The following is a 22,878-nucleotide window of genomic DNA, read 5'->3' as shown; positions in this document are numbered from 1 at the left end:
AACCCCTGCGCAGACCCTCTCAAGGCGAACTTAATCCTCTCCAACTTTATGAACCCAGCCATATCATTTATCCAGGCCTCCAGGCTGGGGGGCTTTGCCTCCTTCCACATTAGCAAGATCCTTCGGTTGTTGCCCATTTCTAATCACCCCTGAACTGAGTGGTTTGCTCGACCATTTTGAGGGCAATGAAGTCAACCACATTGCTGCGGATCTGGAGTCACATGTAGACCAGACCAGGTAAGGACGGCTGATCTTCTTCCCTAAAGGACATTAGTGAACCAGATGGGTTTTAACAACAATCGATAGTTGTCCTGGTCACCATTACTGAGACTAGTTTAGATTTATAGATTTTATTGATTGAATTTAAATTCCACCAACTGCCAGGGTGGGATTTGCTGTCCCTCCCAGCGATGCCCACATTCCTTGAAAGAATGAATATATTGGTCTTGAAGTTCCTCTGACATTTCTGGTGCATGCACAGTGTAAATTCGCTGGGGGCATGACAAACGATTGTTGACATCATGGGAGGCTGTTCCCAATGTTGAGAATTTGTTTTGAATTTCACCAGGTGATTGGTAAACCTGGACAAACAAGGTGACCTGCCCGATTGGGTGCTTAACTGCTGTGCATGATTGGTGTATGTGGAACTTAACTAGGGTCCAGAACTGGTTTATGTGGAACTTAACTAGGATCCAGACCTGGTGTACGTGGAGCTTAACTAGGGCCCATACCAGATGTATGTGGAGCTTAACTTGGGCCCGTGCCTGGTGTCTGTGAAGTTTAACCAGGGCCCAGACCTGGTGTCTGTGAAGCTTAACTAGGGCCCAGACCTGGTGTCTGTGAAGTTTAACTAGGGCCCAGACCTGGTGTCTGTGAAGCTTAACTAGGGCCCAGACCTGGTGTCTGTGAAGCTTAACTAGGGCCCATACCTGATGTATGTGGAGCTTAAATAGGGCCCATGCCAGATGTATGTGGAGCTTAACTAGGGCCAATGCCTGGTGTCTGTGAAGCTTAACTAGGGCCCAGACCTGGGGCGAAATTCTCCCCCAACGGCGCGATGTCCGCCGACTGGCGCCAATCAGACGGGCATCGCGCCGGCCCAAAGGTGCGGAATGCTCCGCATCTTTGGCGGCCTAGCCCCAACATTGAGGGGCGAGGCTGACGCCGGAGGGATTTCCGCTCCGCCAGCTGGCGGAAATGGCGTTTGTTGCCCCGCCAGCTGGCGCGGAAATGCGGCGCATGCGCGGGAGCGTCAGCGGCCGATGACAGTTTTCCGGCGCATGCGCGGGAGCGTCAGCGGCCGCTGTCAGTTTCCCGCGCATGCGCAGTGGGGAGAGTCTCTTCCGCCTCCGCCATGGTGGAGGCCGTAGCGGAGGCGGAAGGGAAAGAGTGCCCCCACGGCACAGGCCCGCCCGCGGATCGGTGGGCCCCGATCGCGGGCCAGGCCACCGTGGGGGCACCCCCCTGGTCAGATCGCCCCGCGCCCTGGTCCCCCAGGGGCCCGGAGCCCGCCCACGCCGCCTGGTCCTGCCGGTAAATACCAGGTTTGATTTACGTCGGCGGGACAGGCAATTTCTGGGCGGGACTTCGGCCCATCCGGGCCAGAGAATCCAGCGGGGGGGTCCCGCCAACTGGCGCGGCCCGATTCCCGCCCCCCGCCCAATCTCCGGTACCGGAGACTTTGGCGGGGACGGGGGTGGGATTCACAGCGGCCTACGGCCATTCTCCCACCCGGCGGGGGGTCGGAGAATGACGCCCCTGATGTCTGTGAAGCTTAACTCGGGCCCATACCTGGTGTATGTGGAGCTTACCTAGGATCCAGATCTGGTGTATGTGGGGTTTAACTAGGATCCAAACCTGCTGTGTGTGGAGTTTAATGAGGATCCAGACCTGGTGTATGTGGAGCTTTTCTACGGCCTAAGTTAAGAACCTGAAAAAAATCCACCTGCAGGGAATCAACTAACTCCTTAAAATCACAGTTGAGGTTGTTGCAGCTGCAGACCCATTGAGTGGTCAGTTTCTGGTGATTCTCCAATCCCAGAGCTCGAGCAGTCACCCGGGATGTGTCTATAGTGATGAGGCATCTGACAGGCCCTGGATACACTGATGACTCCACAACAGAGAGCAGAGCCTTGCACTTAGCACTTTCACCAAGATGGATATCCTGTGGGTGTTTGGACACATTGCTGTCTTTATAGATTCCAGTCCTGTCATAAAGGGCTCCCCACCCATCACCACAAAGATAAGTCAGTTTAGGCCAGATGGGAAGCAAAAGTGTAAAAACTTTGAAACCCCAAAGCCAAGCTGCTTCAGACCTACCCACTTCCAGTGGCAGGATGGGCAAATGACCCACTCCCAGGACGTGATACCAACCCCCCCCCCCCCCCCTCTCCCCCCCCCCCCCCCCCCCCCCAAACCACCATTTAGTGCTGGCCAGTTAGACTTCCTCAGGTTCAGCAAGCCCCTAAATGAAAGAGAGATTAGGGTTACTGCACTGAAGAGATTAAATGCTTTTCCAGCACAGCTTGTGGGCCAAGTAGAGTAGGATGTCTCCTCCTCAGCCCCGAACTAACATCCCCAGCGCTTGGATCCACTCCATCACACCCCACCTGCCCCTAAAACTGACCACAAACTAACCTCACCAACCCGAATACCTAGCCCCACTATCTAGCCTTTAATTTCAGAGTCAAGCACTCTCTGTGCAAAATACATCTAAAACAATCATCATGCAGTAATGTGATATAGTGTCTATGCAATTTTTAAAATAGAAATTAGGAACAGAGTTAATTTTGTGTGGATATTGTGTGAAATTCATTTGAATTAAAATACTTTGAACTGAGAGGAGACTTCCTGAACTAATGGAACAGCTATAACCTATAAAGTACATTATTGTTGCAAAATCTACAGCAGATGAATACAAAGCACCAAGCCGTCTTTAAACCTACCATTGTCCATCTTGGTCCTCTTGCAGCAGTTGTAACAGATCACCAGTGTGTGCCGTCAGTTCATCTCCACATGAGTTCTGATAATCCGCGATTACGGTGTACTTCCCAGGATGCTGGAATGTGAAAACAGAAACCCAGGGCTGAGTCACATCATCTCACTTGGCGAGAGAAACAGGCAGACTTTTCTTATGACAGCTCCCACTGGAGCACGCAACAGGAGCAGTGGCTGAGGTAGAGAACATTGGTTTCCAGAAGGAAAACGCGAATACATATTTGAAACAGAGCATGATGCAAATGTGCAGAGAGAGGGGGGAGAGAGAGAGAAAGAGAGGGGTGAGCCAAAGAGAGTGAGGGGGAGGAGCGATGGGGAAGGTGCGATGGGGAAGGAGCGATGGGGAAGGAGCGATGGGGAAGGTGCGATGGGGAAGGAGCGATGGGGAAGGAGCGATGGGGAAGGAGCAATGGGGAAGGAGCGATGGGGAAGGTGCGATGGGGAAGGTGCGATGGGGAAGGAGCGATGGGGAAGGAGCGATGGGGAAGGTGCGATGGGGAAGGTGCGATGGGGAAGGAGCGATGGGGAAGGAGCGATGGGGAAGGTGAGGTGGGGAAGGAGCGATGGGGAAGGTGCGATGGGAAGGTGCGATGGGGAAGGAGCGATGGGGAAGGTGCGATGGGGAAGGTGCGATGGGGAAGGAGCGATGGGGAAGGTGCGATGGGGAAGGTGCGATGGGGAAGGAGCGATGGGGAAGGAGCGATGGGGAAGGTGAGGTGGGGAAGGAGCGATGGGGAAGGAGCGATGGGGAAGGTGCGATGGGGAAGGAGCGATGGGGAAGGTGCGATGGGGAAGGTGCGATGGGGAAGGAGCGATGGGGAAGGTGCGATGGGGAAGGTGCGATGGGGAAGGTGCGATGGGGAAGGAGCGATGGGGAAGGAGCGATGGGGAAGGAGCGATGGGGGAGGTGTGATGGGGAAGGAGCGATGGGGAAGGTGCGATGGGGAAGGAGCGATGGGGGAGGTGCGATGGGGAAGGAGCGATGGGGAAGGAGCGATGGGGAAGGTGCGATGGGGAAGGAGCGATGGGGAAGGAGCGATGGGGAAGGAGCGATGGAGAAGGAGCGATGGGGAAGGAGCGATGGGGAAGGTGCGATGGGGAAGGTGCGATGGGGAAGGAGCGATGGGGAAGGAGCGATGGGGAAGGTGCGATGGGGAAGGTGCGATGGGGAAGGTGCGATGGGGAAGGAGCGATGGGGAAGGAGCGATGGGGAAGGAGCGATGGGGAAGGTGCGATGGGGAAGGAGAGAGAGGCCAGGGAGAGGGAGGGAGGGAAATGGGGTGGGTGGAGGGAGGGGTGGGGGAGGGAGGAATGAGGGGGGGGGTGAGAGGGGGAGTGTGACGAGAGAGGGGGAGTGTGACGAGAGAGGGGGAGTGTGAGGAGAGAGGGGGAGTGTGACGAGAGAAGGGTAGGGGGACGAGAGAGGGGGAGGGGGACGAGTGGGAGAGGGGGGTACGAGAGGGCGAGGGGGTACGAGAGGGAGAGGGGGGTACGAGAGGGGGGTACAAGAGGGGGGAACGAGAGGGGGGAACGAGAGGGGGAACAAGAGGGGGTACGACTGGGGGGTACGAGAGGGGGGAAACGAGAGGGGGGAAACGAGAGGGGGGAAATGAGAGGGGGGAAACGAGAGAGGGGAAACGAGTGGGGGGAAACGAGAGGGGGGAAACGAGAGAGGGGAAACGAGAGGGGGGAAACGAGAGGGGGGAATGAGAGAGGATGAGCGGGAATGAGAGCGGGCAGAGGGGAATGAGAGAGGGGAGGGGGAATGAGAGAGTGGGAGGGGGCGCGAAAGAGGAGCAGGAGAGGGGGAGCGAGGGGGACGGGAGGAGTGAAAGAGGCGGAGGAGGGAGTGAAGGGGCGGAGGAGGGAGTGACGAGGCGGAGGAGGGAGTGAAGGGGCGGAGGAAGGAGTTGGGGGGTTGAGGGGGGAGGTTCCCACAGATGTGGTATCGATTTGATCCCATCCATGGACCAGGTGCTCAGTGTGTGAGATTCCCCTAGGTGGGAAACTAACCAACACTCCTTCACAAAAGACTCTGCTGGCTTTCCGTGGGATTTTTTACAACGGCAATGAAACAACATATGTTGTCAATTGTTGGTGCATCCTCCAATACCTGATTTAGGGTTGCTGCAACTGTGGGGCAGCCGATGATCTCAGTCAGCTACTGAACAGACAAGCAGGGCAATATTACAATGCACTAAAGCACAGGGTGCACTCACTAATGAGAGAAACAGAAGGGAAATCCTGACATTTATGATGCGCCACCTAGGATCTTTGGCGCTCAAGGGAGGCAGTGTGTTTCAAGCCACCCAGCATCTATATTCAAAGGAAACATCCATGAATTGCAGCTGGAGCTTGTACTTACCAATTTCCGACTAATTTCCTCTTCACAATCTGACGAATTAAGTTGCTCATCAGCACTGGACCATCCATCATTGCTTTCTTCAGGTACGTCAAGGGAATGAGACATTTTGGTCCAACCTGCAATGAAACACATCGGCTGATGAAAGGATTTATTTTTAAAAAATATATGTTTATTCAAGTTTTCCAACAACATTTTTGACAACCCCCCCACCCCCCAATAACAGAAGATAAAAGAAACGCAAACACAACACTTAAACATTGTACAAAACATTTACATTGGGTTTCCCCATGTACAATAGCCCTCCCCATATGACATTTAAAGGTACTCGTAGGGAACCCCCCGCCCCCCCCCCATTCCCCCCCCCCCCCCCAACAAACCCCCCCCCCCCACCCCCCACCCTAGGGCTGCTGCTGACCTCCTTCTAACGCTCCGCGAGATAGTCTAGGAACGGTTACCACCGCCTGAAGAACCCCTGCACAGACCCTCGTAAGGCAAACTGGGGGCTCAGATCTGTACAAATCCCCATAGAAGTCCCTAAATACCTCATTTATTCTCACCGCACCGCACCGTATTCCCCCCTCTATCCTTAATTCCACCTGTCTCCCTCGCTGCCTCCCTCTTGCGAAGCTGATGTGCCAGCATCCGACTCGCCTTCTCCCCATACTCATACATCGCCCCCTGCGCTTTCCTCCAGTGTGCCTCTGCTTTCCCTGTGGTCAACAGGTCGAACTCCGTCTGGAGATTCCGTCGCTCCCTGAGTAGCCCCTCCTCGGGGGCCTCTGCATATCTCCTGTCCACCCTTAAAATCTCCCCCACCAACCTTTACCTCTCCCTCCCCTCTCTCTTCTCCCTATGGGCCCTAATGGAGATAGCTCTCCCCTAACCACCGCCTTCAGCGCCTCCCAGACTACCCCCACCTGCACCTCCCCGTTGTCGTTGGCCTCCAAATATCTTTCAATGCACCCCCGCACCCGCCCACACACCTCCTCATTGGCCAACAGTCCCACATCCAGGCGCCACAACAGGCGCTGGACCTCTCCTCCCCCAACTCCAGCTCCACCCAGTGCGGGGCGTGGTCTGAGATGGCTATGGCCGAGTACTCCGTTCCCTCCACTTTCGGGATTAGCGCCCTGCTCAGAACAAAAAAATCTATCCGGGAGTAGGCTCTATGGACGTGGGAAAAGAATGAAAATTCCCTGGCCTGGGGCCTGACAAACCTCCATAGGTCCACTACTCCCATCTGGTCCATAAATCCCCTAAGCACCTTGGCCGCAACTGGCCTCTTACCCGTCATGGACCTAGAGCGATCCAGTGCTGGGTCCAGCACCGTGTTGAAATCCCCCCCATTATCAAGCTTCCTACCTCCAGGTCCGGGATCCGACCCAGCATGCGTTTCATAAATCCAGCATCATCCCAATTCGGGGCATATACATTCACCAGTACCACCCGCACCCCCTGCAACCTACCACTCACCATCACATATCGACCTCCACTATCCACTACAATATTCAGTGCCTCAACGACACCCGCTTCCCCACCAGTCTTGCAACCCCTCTGTTCTTCACATCCAGTCCCGAATGGAACACCTGTCCTACCCATCCCTTTCTCAGCCTAACCTGATCTGCCACCTTCAAATGCGTCTCCTGAAGCATAACCACGTCTGCCTTCAGTCCCTTTAAGTGCGCGAACACCTGGGCCCTCTTGACGGCCCGTTCAGGCCCCTCGCATTCCAAGTTATCAACCGGATTGGGGGGCTGCGCCTCGTGCGCCTCCACCTTCACTGCCAGGCCCAAGATCTTGTCCTCGTTCTCCGAGGCCTTTTGCCGCACCTCTCGAATTGCCGCCCCTTGGGCCTTCTGGGTCTCCACTAGCTTCTCAATCGCCGCCTTCATTGGCGCCACCATTTCGGTCTTCAGCTCCTCAAAGCAGCGTCTAAGAAACCCCTGCTGCTCCTGTGACCACTGTGCCCACGCTGCTTGGTCTCCACCCGCCACCATCTTGTTTTTCCTCCCTCTCACTTTTTGCTGCTCCAAGATCACTTTGTTCACCGCTCCACTCATGGTCCAAACCATATACTGCCGGGGGGGACCTTGCTGTCACCTTCCCACACTGGAAGCCGTCGAACAATTGCCGTTGGGGCTCCCCTAGAGAGCCCAAAAGTCCGTTCCGGCAGGAGCTGCCGAACGTGCGACCTACCTAGGCATAGCCGCAACAGGAAGCATTAAAGGATTTCAATAGAGTTGCTCAATGTCATGAACTGGTTCTTAATAACATGGTATGCTTGTTCACTGCAAGCAAAAATCTCATTTAACAGAGAATTTCAAACATCTGAGATTGTTTATGCCCTTTCTGGGGATGCTGGTAGCATTGCCAAGGCTAACATTTAATGTTCAATGCCCCTTGCCTATCTTGATTTGAGAATGAAAGAATTTTACTGCACAGAGCGGGGAGGGGGTCAATCATTTAGCCTATCATAGAATAGAATCACTACAGTGTAGAAGGAGGCGGAGGCCATTCGGCCCATCACGTCTGCACCGACCCTCTGAAAGAGCACCCTACCTACACCCACACCCCTACCCTATCCCCATAACCCAATAATCCCACCTAATCTTTTGGACACTAAGCGGCAATTTATCACGGCCAATCCATCTAACCTGCACATCTTTGGACTGTGGGAGGAAACCGGAGTACCCAGAGGAAACCCACACAGGGGGAGAATGTGCAAATTCCACACAGACAGTCAGGCAAGGCCGGAATTGAACCCAGGTCCCTGGTGATGTGAGGCAGCAGTGCTAACCACCGTGCAGACCCACAGAGTTTGTGTCGCTCATTGAAAAATCTATTTAATTGATCCCACTCACCAAATTATTCTCATCACGTATTTTTCCAATTCCCTTTTGAAAGTTCCCGTTAAAACTGCTTTATCACGGTTTCCGGCTGAATCCATTCTCTGCATAAACTAAATTCTCACTTCAAAAAGTACTTCACTGACTGAAAAGTGTTTTGGGACATCTTGTGATGATGCAAGGCTTCCTTTTTATATCACATCATACCTTTTCCTTATACATATATATTTACATCACACTGCATCCTTTCATTTTATCGTATATATCACACTATCCTTCACTTTATCTTATCACACTGTATCCTTCCCCTTTTATCATATATCACAATGTACTCTTCCCTTTTCTAAATCATATATCACACTGTACCTTTCCTCTTTTTATCACATATCACACCATCATTTTTTATCATATATTATACCGTAACCCTCTTTTTAAAAATCGTATATCACACTATATCCTTTACCATATATCATACTATCTTTCCTTTTTTATCATACATCACACTGTATATTTCCATTTTATCATATGTCACCCTATCTTTCCCTTGAATCATCTATCACACCGTACCTTTCCCTTTTTCTTGTTTCCTTGGTAAGGTCACTGAAATGCTGTGATTTTCTGGGCTCACAATCTCTGCTCTTTTCACTTTCTGTGGGCTCCGCAGCGGGCTGGTAAAATGGAGCACACAAAGATTGCAACCAAGTAAGATGAAAGGAGTAATGAACACATTCATTTCTCTGAAAAATATGTCGTTTGAAAGCTAGTTTATCTAAAATCGACAGCTCAAGAAGTATAAAAACAGTTTATGACAGGATCTGAAGTGGGGTTCGAGAGAGCAGATGCAAATGAGAGACAGGAGAGGATTGTCCTCCTTATCAATTGGCCGGTGGCGAGGTAAGGGGAGGGAGTGTGTGGCAGACGCACAAAAGGAAAATAAAGCAGCTTGGAAAGGATGAAAACATGAGTGTCCCGACCTATGCTGAGCATGTTTACAAAAGACGCAGCCAACATTCTCCCCCAACATGAATACATTTGATTATTTCTCATCATTCTGACTCTTGATAGGATTCTAACACTACAGCATGACTGGTGTGACCTGTACTCCTACCCAGTGAGACACAAAGCCAGCACTGCACCCAGCTTCAATATACACAGTCTTTGTGCCTCACGAGTCTGAGTTTCTGGGACGGCGGGGGCTTGACCCCTGCCATCTGGGGAGTCGGTGGGGAACGCATTCCCTCCAACTGCGACAGGCCCACTGCCATTTCACCTTCAAATGAGCTTGGATTGGCTTAAGGCAGGACTTTCATCCACAATTAGAAGGAAGGCCCACTTGGAGAGCTGTCAGTCAATCAGATAGGTCGACAGCTCTCCAGCCCATCCAGGCACGGTGCTGCAGAGGACGAAAAATTCAGGTCACCTTTTTGAAAGAAAGCAGAAAATAATGCTGCATTGCTACGATATCAAGTGAGTGCAAACCATCTACTGTCTCAGGGAATCAAAATTTTCAACGCACATTATTTGTACAAGACAAAACTGTGAACTTCAGGTTATATGAAGGTACATTAAACGTAATTTATGGAGTACTTGCCTGGTATTAATGGGTAGAGCTAAAGGTGCCACAGAAATATGCTCGAATTTTTGATACTGGTTAGAAACTGGAAAACAAAATTTGTTTGCATTTTATGATAAATATCTTAGTCAACTCAAATTTCAACAGTAACTGGACCAAAATCTCTCATTAACCACCCATAAATTTGAACAGCAAAGGAACAACAGAACATTGCTGAAAAAATACATTTTGTTGAAGTTTTTGGACTTGCACTCATCAGGACAGTACCAGTGCTGGGGGAACCATAAACTTCATACTGTATGAAAAGAGAGTGGTGATTGGTTGGTAAGTAGACTTTGATTGGTAGAGGCAGCAGAGGGCAGTAGAGCAGAGCTGCTGATTGGCTGTTGCGGGGGAAATTTGCATATGTCCATGTGCTCACCCTAACTTGAAGGTGTACCTGAGCAAGAGACCCTAGCTGTTCAAGTGAAGACAAGCATCCAGCAGAGGGCAGTAGAGCGGAGATGCTGATTGGCTTTTGTGGGGGAAATTTGCATACGTCCGTGTGCTCACCCTAACTTGAAGGTGGTTTGTGGAAGAGCTGTTGTCAAGTGACACATGTTGAACCGTGACATCACAGCCTGCAGGTAAGGGATTGGCTGGTGACAGACAAGTACTTTTTCTTTTCTTTTCCCTCAGGTGCTATCGTGTGGGGCGCAGTGGTTGCTGAGTGATAGCTTGCTGAGAAGGGGAGTGAATAACAGGTAAGCTTTTTCTTTCTTTTTCTTTTTCGATCTAGAGGGGATGGCAGGGAAGGTAGTGCAATGTTCCTCCTGCAGAATGTTTGAGGTGAGGGACGCCGTCAGTGTCCCTGCTGATTTCATCTGTGGGAAGTGCAGCCATCTCCAGCTCCTCAGAAACCGCATTAGGGAACTGGAGCTGGATGAACTTCGGATCATTCGGGAGGCAGAGGTGGTCATAGATAGAAGCTTCAGGGATGTAGTTACTCCGAAGAATAAAGATAGATGGGTGACGGTGAGAGGGGTTGGGAGGAAGCAGTCAGTACAGGGATCCCCTGTGGTCGTTCCCCTTCATAATAAGTATATCACTTTGGATACTGTTGGGGGAAGACGACTTACCAGGGGTAAGCCATGGGGTACAGGTCTCTGGCACAGAGTCTGTCCCTGTTGCTCAGAAAGGAAGGGGGGAGAGAGGAGAGCATTAGTCACTGGTGACTCCATAGTTAGGGGGATAGATAAGAGGTTCTGTGAGAACGAGAGAGACTCGCGGTTGGTGTGTTGCCTCCCAGGTGTATGATGTCTCGGATCGTGTTTTTGGGATCCTTATGGGGGAGGGTTTAAACTAGTTCAGCAGGGGCTTGGGAACCTGAATTGTAGCTTCAGTATACAGGAGGTTGAGAGTAGTGAGGTCATGAGTAAGGTTTCAAAGTTGAAGGAGTGTACCGGCAGGCAGGATGGTGGTTTAAAGTGTGTCTTCTTCAATGCCAGGACCATCCGGATAATGCCAGGAGAATCCGGTGGGTGAACTTGCGGCATGGGTGGTACCTGGGACTTCGATGTTGTGGCCATTTCGGAGACATGGATAGAGCAGGGACAGGAATGGTTGTTGCAGGTGCCAGGTTTAGATATTTCAGTAAGCTCAGGGAAGGTGGTAAAAGAGGGGGAGGGGTGGCATTGTTAGTCAAGGACAGTATTACGGTGGCAGAAAGGACGTTTGATGAGGACTCGTCTACTGAGGTACTTTGGGCTGAGGTTAGAAACAGGAAAGGAGAAGTCACCCTGTTAGGGGTTTTCTATAGGCCTCTGAAAAGTTCCAGAGATGTAGAGGAAAGGATTGCAAAGATGATTCTGGATCGGAGTGAAAGCAACAGGGTAGTTGTTATGGGGGACTTTAACTTTCCAAATATTGACTGGAAACGCTATAGTTCGAGTACTTTAGATGGGTCAGTTTTTGTCCAACGTGTGCAGGAGGGTTTCCTGATACAGTATGTCGATAGGCAAGGCCATATTGGATTTGGTACTGGGTAATGAACCAGGACAGGTGTTAGATTTGGAGGTAGGTGAGCACTTTGGTGATAGTGACCACAATTCGATTACGTTTACTTTAGTGATGGAAAGGGATAGGTATATACTGCAGGGCAAGAGTTATATCTGGGGGAAAGGCAATTATGATGCGATGAGGCATGACATAAGATGCATCGGATGGAGAGGAAAACTGCAGGGGATGGGCACAATGGAAATGTGGAGCTTGTTCAAGGAACAGCTACTGCGTGTCCTTGATAAGTATGTACCTGTCAGGCAGGGAGGAAGTGGTCGAGCAAGGGAACCGTGGTTTACTAAAGCAGTCGAAACACTTGTCAAGAGGAAGAAGGAGGCTTATGTAAAGATGAGACATGAAGGTTCAGTTAGGGCACTCGAGAGTTACAAGTTAGCTAGGAAGGACCTAAAGAGAGAGCTAAGAAGAGCCAGGAGGGGACACGAGAAGTCTTTGGCAGGTAGGATCAAGGATAACCCTAAAGCTTTCTATAGATATGTCAGGAATAAACAAATGACTAGGGTAAGAGTAGGGCCAGTCAAGGACAGTAGTGGGAAGTTGTGCTTGGAGTCCGAGGAGATAGGAGAGGTGCTCAATGAATATTTTTCATCAGTATTCACACAGGAATAAGACAATGTTGTTGAGGAGAATACTGAGATTCAGGCTACTAGACTAGAAGGGCTTGAGGTTCATAAGGAGGAGGTGTGAGCAATTCTGGAAAGTGTGAAAATAGATAAGTCCCCTGGGCTGGATGGGATTTATCCTAGGATTCTCTGGGAAGCTAGGGAGGAGATTGCTGAGCCTTTGGCTTTGATCTTTAAGTCATCTTTGTCTACAGGAATAGTGCCAGAAGACTAGAGGATAGCAAATGTCGTCCCCTTGTTCAAGAAGGGGAGTAAAGACAACCCCGGTAACTATAGGCCAGTGAGCCTTACTTCTGTTGTGGGCAAATTCTTGGAAAGGTTTACAAGAGATAGGATGTATAATTATCTAGAAAGGAATAATTTGATTAGAGATAGTCAACACGGTTTTGTGAAGGGTAGGTCGTGCCTCACAAACCTTATTGAGTTCTTTGAGAAGGTGACCAAACAGGTGGATGAGGGTAAAGCAGTTGATGTGGTGTATATGGATTTCAGTAAAGTGTTTGATAAGGTTCCCCACGGTAGGCTACTGTAGAAAATATGGAGGCATGGGATTCAGAGTGATTTAGCAGTTTGGATCAGAAATTGGCTAGCTGGAAGAAGACAAAGGATGGTGGTTGATGGGAAATGTTCAGACTGGAGTCCAGTTACTAGTGGTGTACCATAAGGATCTGTTTTGGGGCCACTGCTGTTTGTCATTTTTATAAATGACCTGGAGGAGGGTGTAGTAGGATGGGTGAGTAAATTTGCAGATGAAACTAAAGTCGGTGGAGTTGTGGACAGCGCGGAAGGATGTTACAAGTTACAGAGCGACATAGATAAGCTGCAGCGCTGGGCTGAGAGGTGGCAAATGGAGTTTAATGCAGAAAAGTGTGAGGTGATTCATTTTGGAAGGAACAACAGGAAGACAGAGTACTGGGCTAATGGTAAGATTCTTGGCAGTGTGGATGAGCAGAGAGATCTCGGTGTCCATGTACATAGATCCCTGAAAGTTGTCACCCAGGTTGAAAGGGTTGTTAAGAAGGCGGACGGTGTGTTAGCTTTTATTGGTAGAGGGATTGAGTTTCGGAGCCATGAGGTCATGTTGCAGCTGTACAAAACTCTGGTGTGGCCGCATTTGGAGTATTGCATGCAATTCTGGTCGCCGCATTATAGGAAGGATGTGAAAGCATTGGAAAGGGTGCAGGGGAGATTTACCAGAATGTTGCCTGGTATGGAGGGAAGATCTTATGAGGAAAGGCTGAGGGACTTGAGGCTGTTTTCGTTCGAGAGAAGAAGGTTAAGAGGTGACTTAATTGAGGCATACAAGATGATCAGAGGATTGGATAGGGTGGACAGTGAGAGCCTTTTTCCTCGGATAGTGATGTCTAGCACGAGGGGACATAGCTTTAAATTGAGGGGAGATAGATATAAGACAGATATCAGAGGTAGGTTCTTTACTCGGAGAGTAGTAAGGGCGTGGAATGCCCTGCCTGCAACAGTAGTGGACTCGCCAACAATAAGGGCATTCAAATGGTCATTGGATAGACATATGGACGATGAGGGAATAGTGTAGATGGGCTTTAGAGTGGTTTCACAGGTCGGCGCAACATCGAGGGCCGAAGGGCCTGTACTGTGCTGTAATGTTCTATTGCCATGGAGAAGGCACCAGTTAATGGTGAGTGACAGTTAACTATTAAAAGAAGATTATATGTCTGCTAAAGCCGTGATTAAGGGGTTAACCATAAGGCAGGCTGTGATGCCACCCTTGGGAGGGGCTGGATGTGTTTTTAATTTCAGTTTACAGTAAGGAATTCATGTCCATGAGGTTTTTACAACGAGTATTTCAAAATGTGAAGCAGTTGAGGGGAAGCTGTCAGGGATGCACAGGTAAATGTAGCAATGTAGCCCCCAGGTTGAAGGGGGCATGCCTAGGCAATGTGCCCCGGTACTTGGTAGGGGGAGGGATCAGTCCGGTGTTTGTGGGGGGAGGAGGGGGGGTACTATTGCATAGCAGAGATCGGGGCGCCTTTAAAGATGGCGGACGTTCTCTGTGGAGCCTGTGTTGCCGCTTCTATCAGGCCCCACCACCCCTCGCCAGGGCACGGAATACCACGCCCCTAGGTTTTCTGTGCACAGAGTGCCAGTGAACCTGGAGAGAAAACCAGGCTGTGTGGAGAGCTACACGCTGGTTTTCTCACCCCAGCCAGCAGAGTGCAAGATTCCACCGAGTCATTGATCAGCCAAATTACTAACACTAACGTTAACCTTTTAAGAAGAATATAATGTTTCATTCAATAAATGTTAGTGTACTGGTAAAGCTTTCAACTGGAATTTAACAAAATCGCATACATCACTCAATGTACTATGTAAAGAAATAAAATGCTCAATAAATCAGTAAATAACTAACTGCACAGCATGCTAGATCAGCTGGATGCACTGAATACAAGCTCCGACAAGCAGAGAAATCATGGGCGGGATTCTCCGCCCCGCCACATTTCTGCACCGACTGGCCGGCGGGATTCTCCGTTATGCCAGCCAGTCAGTGGGGTTTCCCATTGTGGGGCAGCCCCACGCCGTCGGGAAATCCCCAGGCGCTGGCATAACGGAGAATCTCGCCGGCGGAGAATCCCACCCAAGATTCTATTGTCTGATCCTCTGAAAACATATAAACCCTACACAGTGAAGGAGGCCATTTGGCCCATTGAGTCTACACCGACCCTCTGAAAGAGCACCCTACCTAGGCCCAGTCCCCTCCCCGTAACCCCACCTAACCTTTGGACACTAAGGGGCAATTTAGCATTGCCAATCCACCAGGCCTGCATATCTTTGGTAGTGGGAAGATACTGGAGCACCCGGAGGAAACCCACGCATTTACGGGGAGAATGGTCAAACTCCAGACAGACGTTGACCCAAGGCCAGAATTGGACCCGGGTTTTTGGTCCTGTGAGGCAACAGTGCTAACCAGTGTGCGATTGTGTCGCCCTGTGCCAAGCCTGCATCATTTTCCTTGGAGCACTGCAGCTAACTCATCTAATACTTCCTCCAAGTGTAGGAGCAAGAAGATCTGCCCAGTTAAGCTCAAAATCCTATAACCAATACCTAATCGGGCAATGTTTCACCGCAGTGCTCAATGATGTTCATTGAGAGAGCAGTCACAGTATGGGAATAAATGAGAACTGTGCCACATGCTTTCTGTATTCCTGTCACAGTCTGATGCTCCATCTAATACAGCAAATAATGAACATTTACAACTCTCTAATACAGCAGTCAATGGTAATACCGAGTCCTGGTGCTCTGGTTACCCGAGAGATTCAATGGCATCTGTTATGGGACCACCAAGATTTCTAAACCTCACTTGTTAGGAAAATTGTCGACTGTGAATAAGTTTCCTCCATTCCTTTCATTTTCACAGAAATACACCAGCATCGTGCTATCACAGGAGGACATTAGTAACTTGCTAACAATGTTGCACACATACGCCTTACCTCTACGTGCTTCCAGTTGACTTGTTAAGACTTTTCTTATTTCATTGACCCAGATATTTTTAACTTCATGTGTTGCTGCCTAAAGAAGGGGAAACAGGTTTATGCTAACATCTTGCGGACATATACTGTGATTCCAGAAAACCTCAGGGCCAGCAGGCCCAGGTTACTATCCTCTCTATGATACTGTTGAGTGCTACTCCACCATTTAAAGTCACATTACAGAGGCTGGACTGTTTAGTTGTGTAGAAAGAGAGACCAGCAACAAAAACATCAAGGTAAAAGCTGACAATTGTGTGTTTATCTCTTAAGTGTCAAAAGTATGGTATGAAAATAAGAGTCTCATCCTTATATATTTAACTGGTCGGTTGTTCTTACTTCTGGGTGGATTCTTTAGTAAATTGTATTTTGCAGATTTATTGTGACTAAGGTGGCCACTATCGCTCCGTTCTCAAGGATTGAAAGCACCAAATGTTGTTGGTAAAATATAATAGCACTCGAATTCTATGAGGGTTAAGGCTTGACTACAACTGTACCTTCAGAGGAAACCAGGCACTCAAGAAATGAGGCAGAACTTGCCTAGGTTCTCCACCATGGCTGCGAATTTCTAAAGTGCTTACTAGCCCATTTTACCCACTCTTTACAACATGCCAGAAGAATGTCACAAGTCCCTTTCTGAACCTCGATTGAGTCCAGCACACTCAGTGGCTCGCTCGCACACGGAAAAAGATTAGATACTCTGCCTTCAACAAGGATGCATGTGGACTGAATGGGCATGTGGCCAGATTCCTGAAGAGGGGTGGGATCTGGGAAACTCCATCAGAAGCAGGCGTGTACTGGCTGCATTTGCGCCAGGGACTAACAACATCCACAAAAGTGGTAGTGACAACCCCACGTATATGCCATACCTCCCCATGGACCCTGCAAACTCTGGTAGGGGGCAGCATTGAAAAATTCATCATAGAATTTAAAAAAAAAATAGAATTTACAGTGCAGAAGGAGGCCATTTGGCCCATCGAGCCTGCACCGGCTCTTGGAAAGAGCACCTAACCAAGCCCACACCACCCTATCCCCATAACCCAGTAACCCCACTCAACCAACACTAAGGGCAATTTTGGACACGAAGGGCAATTTAGCATGGCCAATCCACCTAACCTGCACATCTTTGGACTGTGGGAGGAAACTGGAGCACCCGGAGGAAACCCATGCACACACGGGGAGAACGTGCAGACTCCGCACAGACAGTGATCCAGCCGGGAAACGAACCTGGGACCCTGGAGCTGTGAAGCAATTGTGCTAACCACTATGCTACCGTGCTGCCCAAAGTGTAGCTGCAACATAGGACTAGTAAGTAAAGTTGCCATTGTCCCAGATGACCATTGGCTGCTTTACCCTTTGAGGGGGACAGCTGACTGGTGGTGATTTATCCTGAGGGTCACCACACCTCAGGCGAGGGGCAAGGTTGAGAAGGGTGCCTTAATGAATAACCTCAGCTGGTACGGGAATTGAACACACGCTGTTGGCCTTGCTCGGGATTACAAACTAGCTGTCCAGCAAACTGAGCTATTTGCATACTCTTGCTGGAGGTGTGACCTTGGCAAAGTAGACAGGAACCCAATGAGTGAAAATCTGGGGCCAATCAGCTTTTCATTTGTCAATGAAATGCTTTGAATAGTGAAGACATAATGGGCTGGATTCTCTGCAGCGCTGTGCCAAAATCGCGTTTAGTGTGTGCAGTAACCGTGATGTTCTTTGCTTTCTAAATGAGGATGAGGGCGGAGAATCAACTTTCGCGCCAAAGTCAGGCCAGACGCCGGTCCGGCCATTGTCCGGGACGCGAGAATCGCCGTTTTCGCGAATTACTCCACGCGGCTGGGTGAGCCATTGCCAGAGGCCCGTCCAGCAATCCTCCGCTCCCAGCCCGCCGAGTTCCCGACGGCATGGTTCTAACCATCTATTGCCCTTCGGGAACCTCGCGTGGCGGCTGCGGACTCAGTCCTGGTGGCGGGCAGGGGGGCCTTATGGGCAGCCGGGGCACAGATCGGGCCGGCCTGATGCAAGGGTGCGTGGCCGATTTGGGGGGGGGGCTTACATCTTGCAGCTACCTCCGCGGTCCGAGTCCGCCATGGCGCTCGGCCTGGCCACTGGAGGCGACCGTTGTGCACATGCGCGGACTCGAAACCAGAAATGCGGGGGCTTGTATCCGCAAGCTAAAGCTGCATGAATTACTCAGGGTCCCTGCCGGCACCCTTGGAGATGAGTGAATTGGTTTATTTTCCTTTTAGGAAACTCCGGAGTGTAATACCAGCGTTTTTACGCCGGCGTGGGGGACATAGCACCATTTTGGGAGAATCCAGCCCATTGTGTATGTGGCAAAGAACTGCATTTTTCCAGGATAGCAATTCCATGCAGTTAATTTGAATGGATCATTATTATTAATGTGTGCAGTAACTGTGATATTCTTTGCTTTCTGAATGAGGATGGCTTTGAAGTGTAGTGTCTCACAAAGAACATCAAGTTAAGTTTTGAACAAAGTTAATTTATTTACACTACAACTAAATAGATTTGACTTGCTTGCTAAGATAGAAAAGATAATAGATTTACAAAAACTACGATTCTAACTACAGAGCTCCTGATAACACGACTATTCTCTATCTCGCTGAACAACCTTCTCCCCGAATCAAGAGTATCACGTGATCCATATGTATGTGCTTGATCACCATCTAGTGGTTACTGTAAATTGTTAACTTTTCATTATTCTTACAATGTACATATTGCCACAGTAACCATCAAGATAGGCAATAGCTCCCACAATGGCTAAATGGAGCTCTGAGTCCTCTGCAGAATTTTGTCAGGGGCAGTCTTCAATGATATGTCATTGATTTGGGGGCACCACAGCTGCAGTCTGGATTCTCCACAAAGTCCCACTTGTGCCAATTTACTGCACAAAACCCCTGGCCAGTGCGGAAACGGTTGAGGAGTGCCCAATGTTGGCGTGGCAGGTTGAAGCCAGTTGGGTGGACTGTGGGATGAGGAAATGGTTTCTCATGGTGGTGTGTTGGTTCCATTCCTGGTGCCAGGGGGCCTCTGCTGTTACTGCTTGGCATGGTGGTACAGGATGGCCTGATGGGAAGCGAGCAGCAGGTGGACTGGTCAGGTCCCTGTGTAGTGGCAGATTTGGGTTGATGTAGACCTTCTCCAGGAGCTTTCTTGTTGCAATCTTACTCCTTATGTGAGGCGGTGGGATGTTGCTCAGGACTGGGAGCCAGGAGAGTCAAGTTGATCGGAGGATACCCGCGATGATGCACATTATTCTGTTGAGTTGGACATCTACAAGACTGATGTGGGATGCGTTGTACCAGACTGGTGCTCAGTACTCTGCAGTCAAGAAGACAATGGCATGAGCTGAGGTCCTTAAGGTTTGAATAACTTCCCCCCCACCGCACCCCCCACCAATGAGGAGCCAGCAAGTTTGTTTTGCACTTTGATCTTTGCTGTTGTCTTGCTCAGATGTTTTTTTTATGTCAGAGTTCAGTTCAGGGTAACACCAAGACAAAAGGATGTTGCTCGTGATTCAGTCTCTTGCCATTCAAGGGAATGTTGAGTTCCCTCTTGGCGCTGACATTGTGAAGGTGGAATATACTTGAGACTGTTTTGTTGTTGCTGGACTGAAGGCGTCACTTCTTACAGTAGTTGGCCAGCTTTGCAACATTGTTGTTTAGTGTAGCCTCTAGTTTAGAAAATATCCGAGCCCGAGAGGCATAACCGATATTGCCAGCATAAACTTCTGAGACAAGGTTGGTGGTAGATCGTTGGTGTTGAGATTGAAAAGGGTTGGGGCTAGGACAGATCCCTGGGGAAGTCCATTGGATTGTTCCCTCCAGATGCTTGTCTCATCACCCATGTGCACTCTGAAATATCTATCTCGGAGTAAGAGTTCAATGGCATCAGTAACCAGAGGGAGGACTCGAGATTTTCTCAAGGAGACCAGTGTGCCAGACCGTGTCATTTGCTGCAGTGAGATCGAGAAAGACACCACGTGTTTTGAGGTTATTTTCAAAGACAGTTTCAGTGAAGATGGTGAGGGCAATGATCTGGTTGTATGTGCTTCGCTCTCACTGAAATGCAGCTTGTTCAGCTCCAAGGTTTTTTCCACCTCTGGCTCTATCCGCTGTCAGGTGAGATATTCTAAGAACTTGCAGCACACAGAGAGCAGAGATATTGGTCGGTAGCATGAAGTTAAGTTTGGGTCTTTGCCCGGTTTTGGGAGCCCTATGTCTTTGGACATCCACCAGGGTTTAGGCTGTCTTCCTTAGCAGATAACCCTTGTAAGGAATTGAGCCAAACGACAATGGGCACGTGGGCCAAGGTGTTTGAGGAACCTGGGAAGAATGTTGTCATAGCCGGCAGCAGTACTGGGATTGATTTTTTGTCGCACATTGTCCAACTCCACTGCAGTGAAAGGTTCAGGGCATGATCTGAAATCGGTCCTTTGAAACGTTCTCCATTCAGTCTCAGGATACAGGGTAGGCCATTTAGGACTAAGGTGAGGAGAAATTTCTTCACTCAGCGGGTGGTGAACCTATGGAATTCTCTCCCACAGAAGGCTGTGGAGGCCAAGTCACTGAATATATTTAAGAAGGAAATAGATCAATTTCTAAAGGTGTAAAGGGTTTTGAGAGGGTGCTGGAGGTATGGCGTGGAGATAGAGGAGCAGCCATGATCATGTTGAATGGTGGAGTAGGTTCGAAGGGTCGAATGGCTTACTCCTGCTCCTTTTTTCTATGTTTGGATTTGTTTTTTCACTTCTAATGGATTATTAAACTGTTCTATTTGACTTTTGTTGTCTAATTCATTCTTCTGTCCTTGACTCACACTTACCTGTACGATATAAACCTCTTCTCTTGCATTGTACCAAATTTCAAACTTCTTATTATCTCCCTTAACATTCTCAGTGATACCAATAGTGGTCATCTGTAAAATGGAAGAAATCATGTAACAATGTTTCTGTAAAAGCCAAGGTTGCCTTACAAAAAAAAATGTTTTAAAATTCATTTATAGAATTGGGCGCCACTGGCACAGCCCTGTGCTTGTTGCCCATCGCTAATTGCCCCTGAGAAGGTGGTGGTGAGCTGTCTTCTTGAACCGCTGTAGCCCATGTGGTGTAGGTACACCCACAGTGCTGTTAGGGAGGGAATTCCAGGATTTTGACCCAGCGACAGTGAAGGAGTGGTAATATATTTCCAATTCAGGATGGTGAGTGACTTGGAGGGGAACCTCCAGATGGTGCCTTTGTCATTCTAGATGGTACTGGGCAAGGGTTTGGAAGGTCCTAAGCAGACTTGGGGAGTTGCTGCGATGCACCTTGTAGATGGTGCATACGGCTGCCACTGTGTGTTGGTGGTAGAGGGAGTGAATGTTTGTGGAAGGGGCAGAAATCCTTGCTTTGGACTGCTTTGTCCTGGATGATATAGAGCCTTGAGTGTTGTTGGAGCTGCACCCAACTGAGCAAGTGGAGGTATTCTGACTTGTGCCTTGTAGATGCTTTTATATAGAACAACAATAATACTGGGAAATTTAAAACTGGAAACCAGTTTGGTTTCACATTGATGCCATGCTCCATATTAATGAGGAGTTGATTGTGAACATTTCAATGTTTTAAAGTTACCGAGGAACATAGTCTGCTCATGGTGAAATATTGAGCCAATTTAAGCACTGATGAAGCTTTGGAGAATTAGCAGGTCAATGGACAGGAAACATTACCCAATTGCTCTGTTCTATGTGAGCTGGACATGACTTACGTGCAAAGATTGCTTATAACTGTAGGATGGGGCTTTCTCATAGCCTTCCCCACTCTCTTCCCTCCTTTTGCAGAAAAGCAACGCTTTCTCGTGGAGGAATAGGTGCCGCTGCATTGGTTTGAATCGTGCCAAGTCTTTGACTTTAGCATGACCCTTCTTATGGTCTGTCCACACGTTGAACGAACCTTGCATTAAAAGCTTACCGAGTTCATTTAAATTCCCCTGTGAGGAAAGAGAAATCACAAGCCTATGATTAAGAACTTAAAGGATCCAAATGCAATTTAATGGAACATTTTCACGATCCAGTCAATGGGAACAACTTAATATCCTCAAACTTTTATTCTTCCTGTGTTGTGCAGGTACAATGAGGTTTATAGTCAATGATCCACGCACTCCGAGGTGGGGTGGAGAATCCGTGTAACAGCGTCTCTGGTCAGCCCTCACTGTGGAGATGCTGGTGCTGTTGCTGGATTAGTAATACAGAGACCCAGAGTCATGCTCTGGGGACCCGTGTTTGAATCCCACCATGACAGATGGCGAGATTTGAATTCAATTAAAATCAGGAATTAAAAGTCTGGAATTTAAAACGTCCAAATGTGGCCATGAAACCATTATCGATTGTCATAAAAACGCACCTGGTTCACTAATGTCCTTTAGGCAAGGAAATCTGTCATCCTTACCTGGTCTGGCCTACTTGTGACTCTAGACCCACAGTACTGTCATTGAGTCTTAGGGAAGGGTAATAAATGCAGGCCCAGCCAGCCCATGACCGAATAGAAAAAAAGTGAAGCTTTCTGCCGGGTGTTAGTATTCAACCCCTATCGTTGTGCCGCACGAAGGAAGCACAATCCCATTTTTGGAGCTCAGGAATCGCAGTTTGGCCTCAATGACTATAATCACTCCACACCTGCGATCATTTGTTTGAACATCATCAATGTGGCCTTGATGTGTGACACATTATGTCACTGAACTCTGAACTGAGAATGGCTTTCAGCTCTTCAAGGAATTAAATGTGTGGCCTTCTTAAGATCGGAGTAAAGGAATACAAATTAAGCAAATGTCCCTAATTAACAGTCAACTATCAATGATTTCCATGGATCATTGCAAGAATTTCCCATCACGTTCAGAAGCACCAGAAATATTATTTTATCAGCGCT

At 49.1% G+C, this 22,878-nt stretch overlaps 1 protein-coding gene across 7 annotated transcripts in view; it reads right to left on the bottom strand.

Moving 5' to 3' along the window:
- The window catches only part of mcf2la (mcf.2 cell line derived transforming sequence-like a), a 343,346-nt gene that overhangs the window by 19,096 nt on the left and 301,372 nt on the right, over nucleotides 1–22,878 (bottom strand). For all 7 annotated transcript variants that reach the window (XM_072514367.1, XM_072514366.1, XM_072514368.1 and 4 more), the window contains 7 exons: nucleotides 21,722–21,943; nucleotides 20,802–20,894; nucleotides 15,924–16,002; nucleotides 9,800–9,866; nucleotides 8,776–8,876; nucleotides 5,363–5,478; nucleotides 2,946–3,058 (listed from right to left, as the gene is read on the bottom strand). In XM_072514367.1, coding sequence (XP_072370468.1) covers nucleotides 2,946–3,058; nucleotides 5,363–5,478; nucleotides 8,776–8,876; nucleotides 9,800–9,866; nucleotides 15,924–16,002; nucleotides 20,802–20,894; nucleotides 21,722–21,943 — 791 coding nt within the window. The remainder of the gene's footprint in view (nucleotides 1–2,945; nucleotides 3,059–5,362; nucleotides 5,479–8,775; nucleotides 8,877–9,799; nucleotides 9,867–15,923; nucleotides 16,003–20,801; nucleotides 20,895–21,721; nucleotides 21,944–22,878) is intronic.

Source organism: Scyliorhinus torazame, chromosome 8 (assembly GCF_047496885.1).
Source record: "Scyliorhinus torazame isolate Kashiwa2021f chromosome 8, sScyTor2.1, whole genome shotgun sequence".
Taxonomy (NCBI): Eukaryota; Metazoa; Chordata; class Chondrichthyes; order Carcharhiniformes; family Scyliorhinidae; genus Scyliorhinus; species Scyliorhinus torazame.
This window is presented reverse-complemented; position numbering and strand designations above follow the sequence as displayed.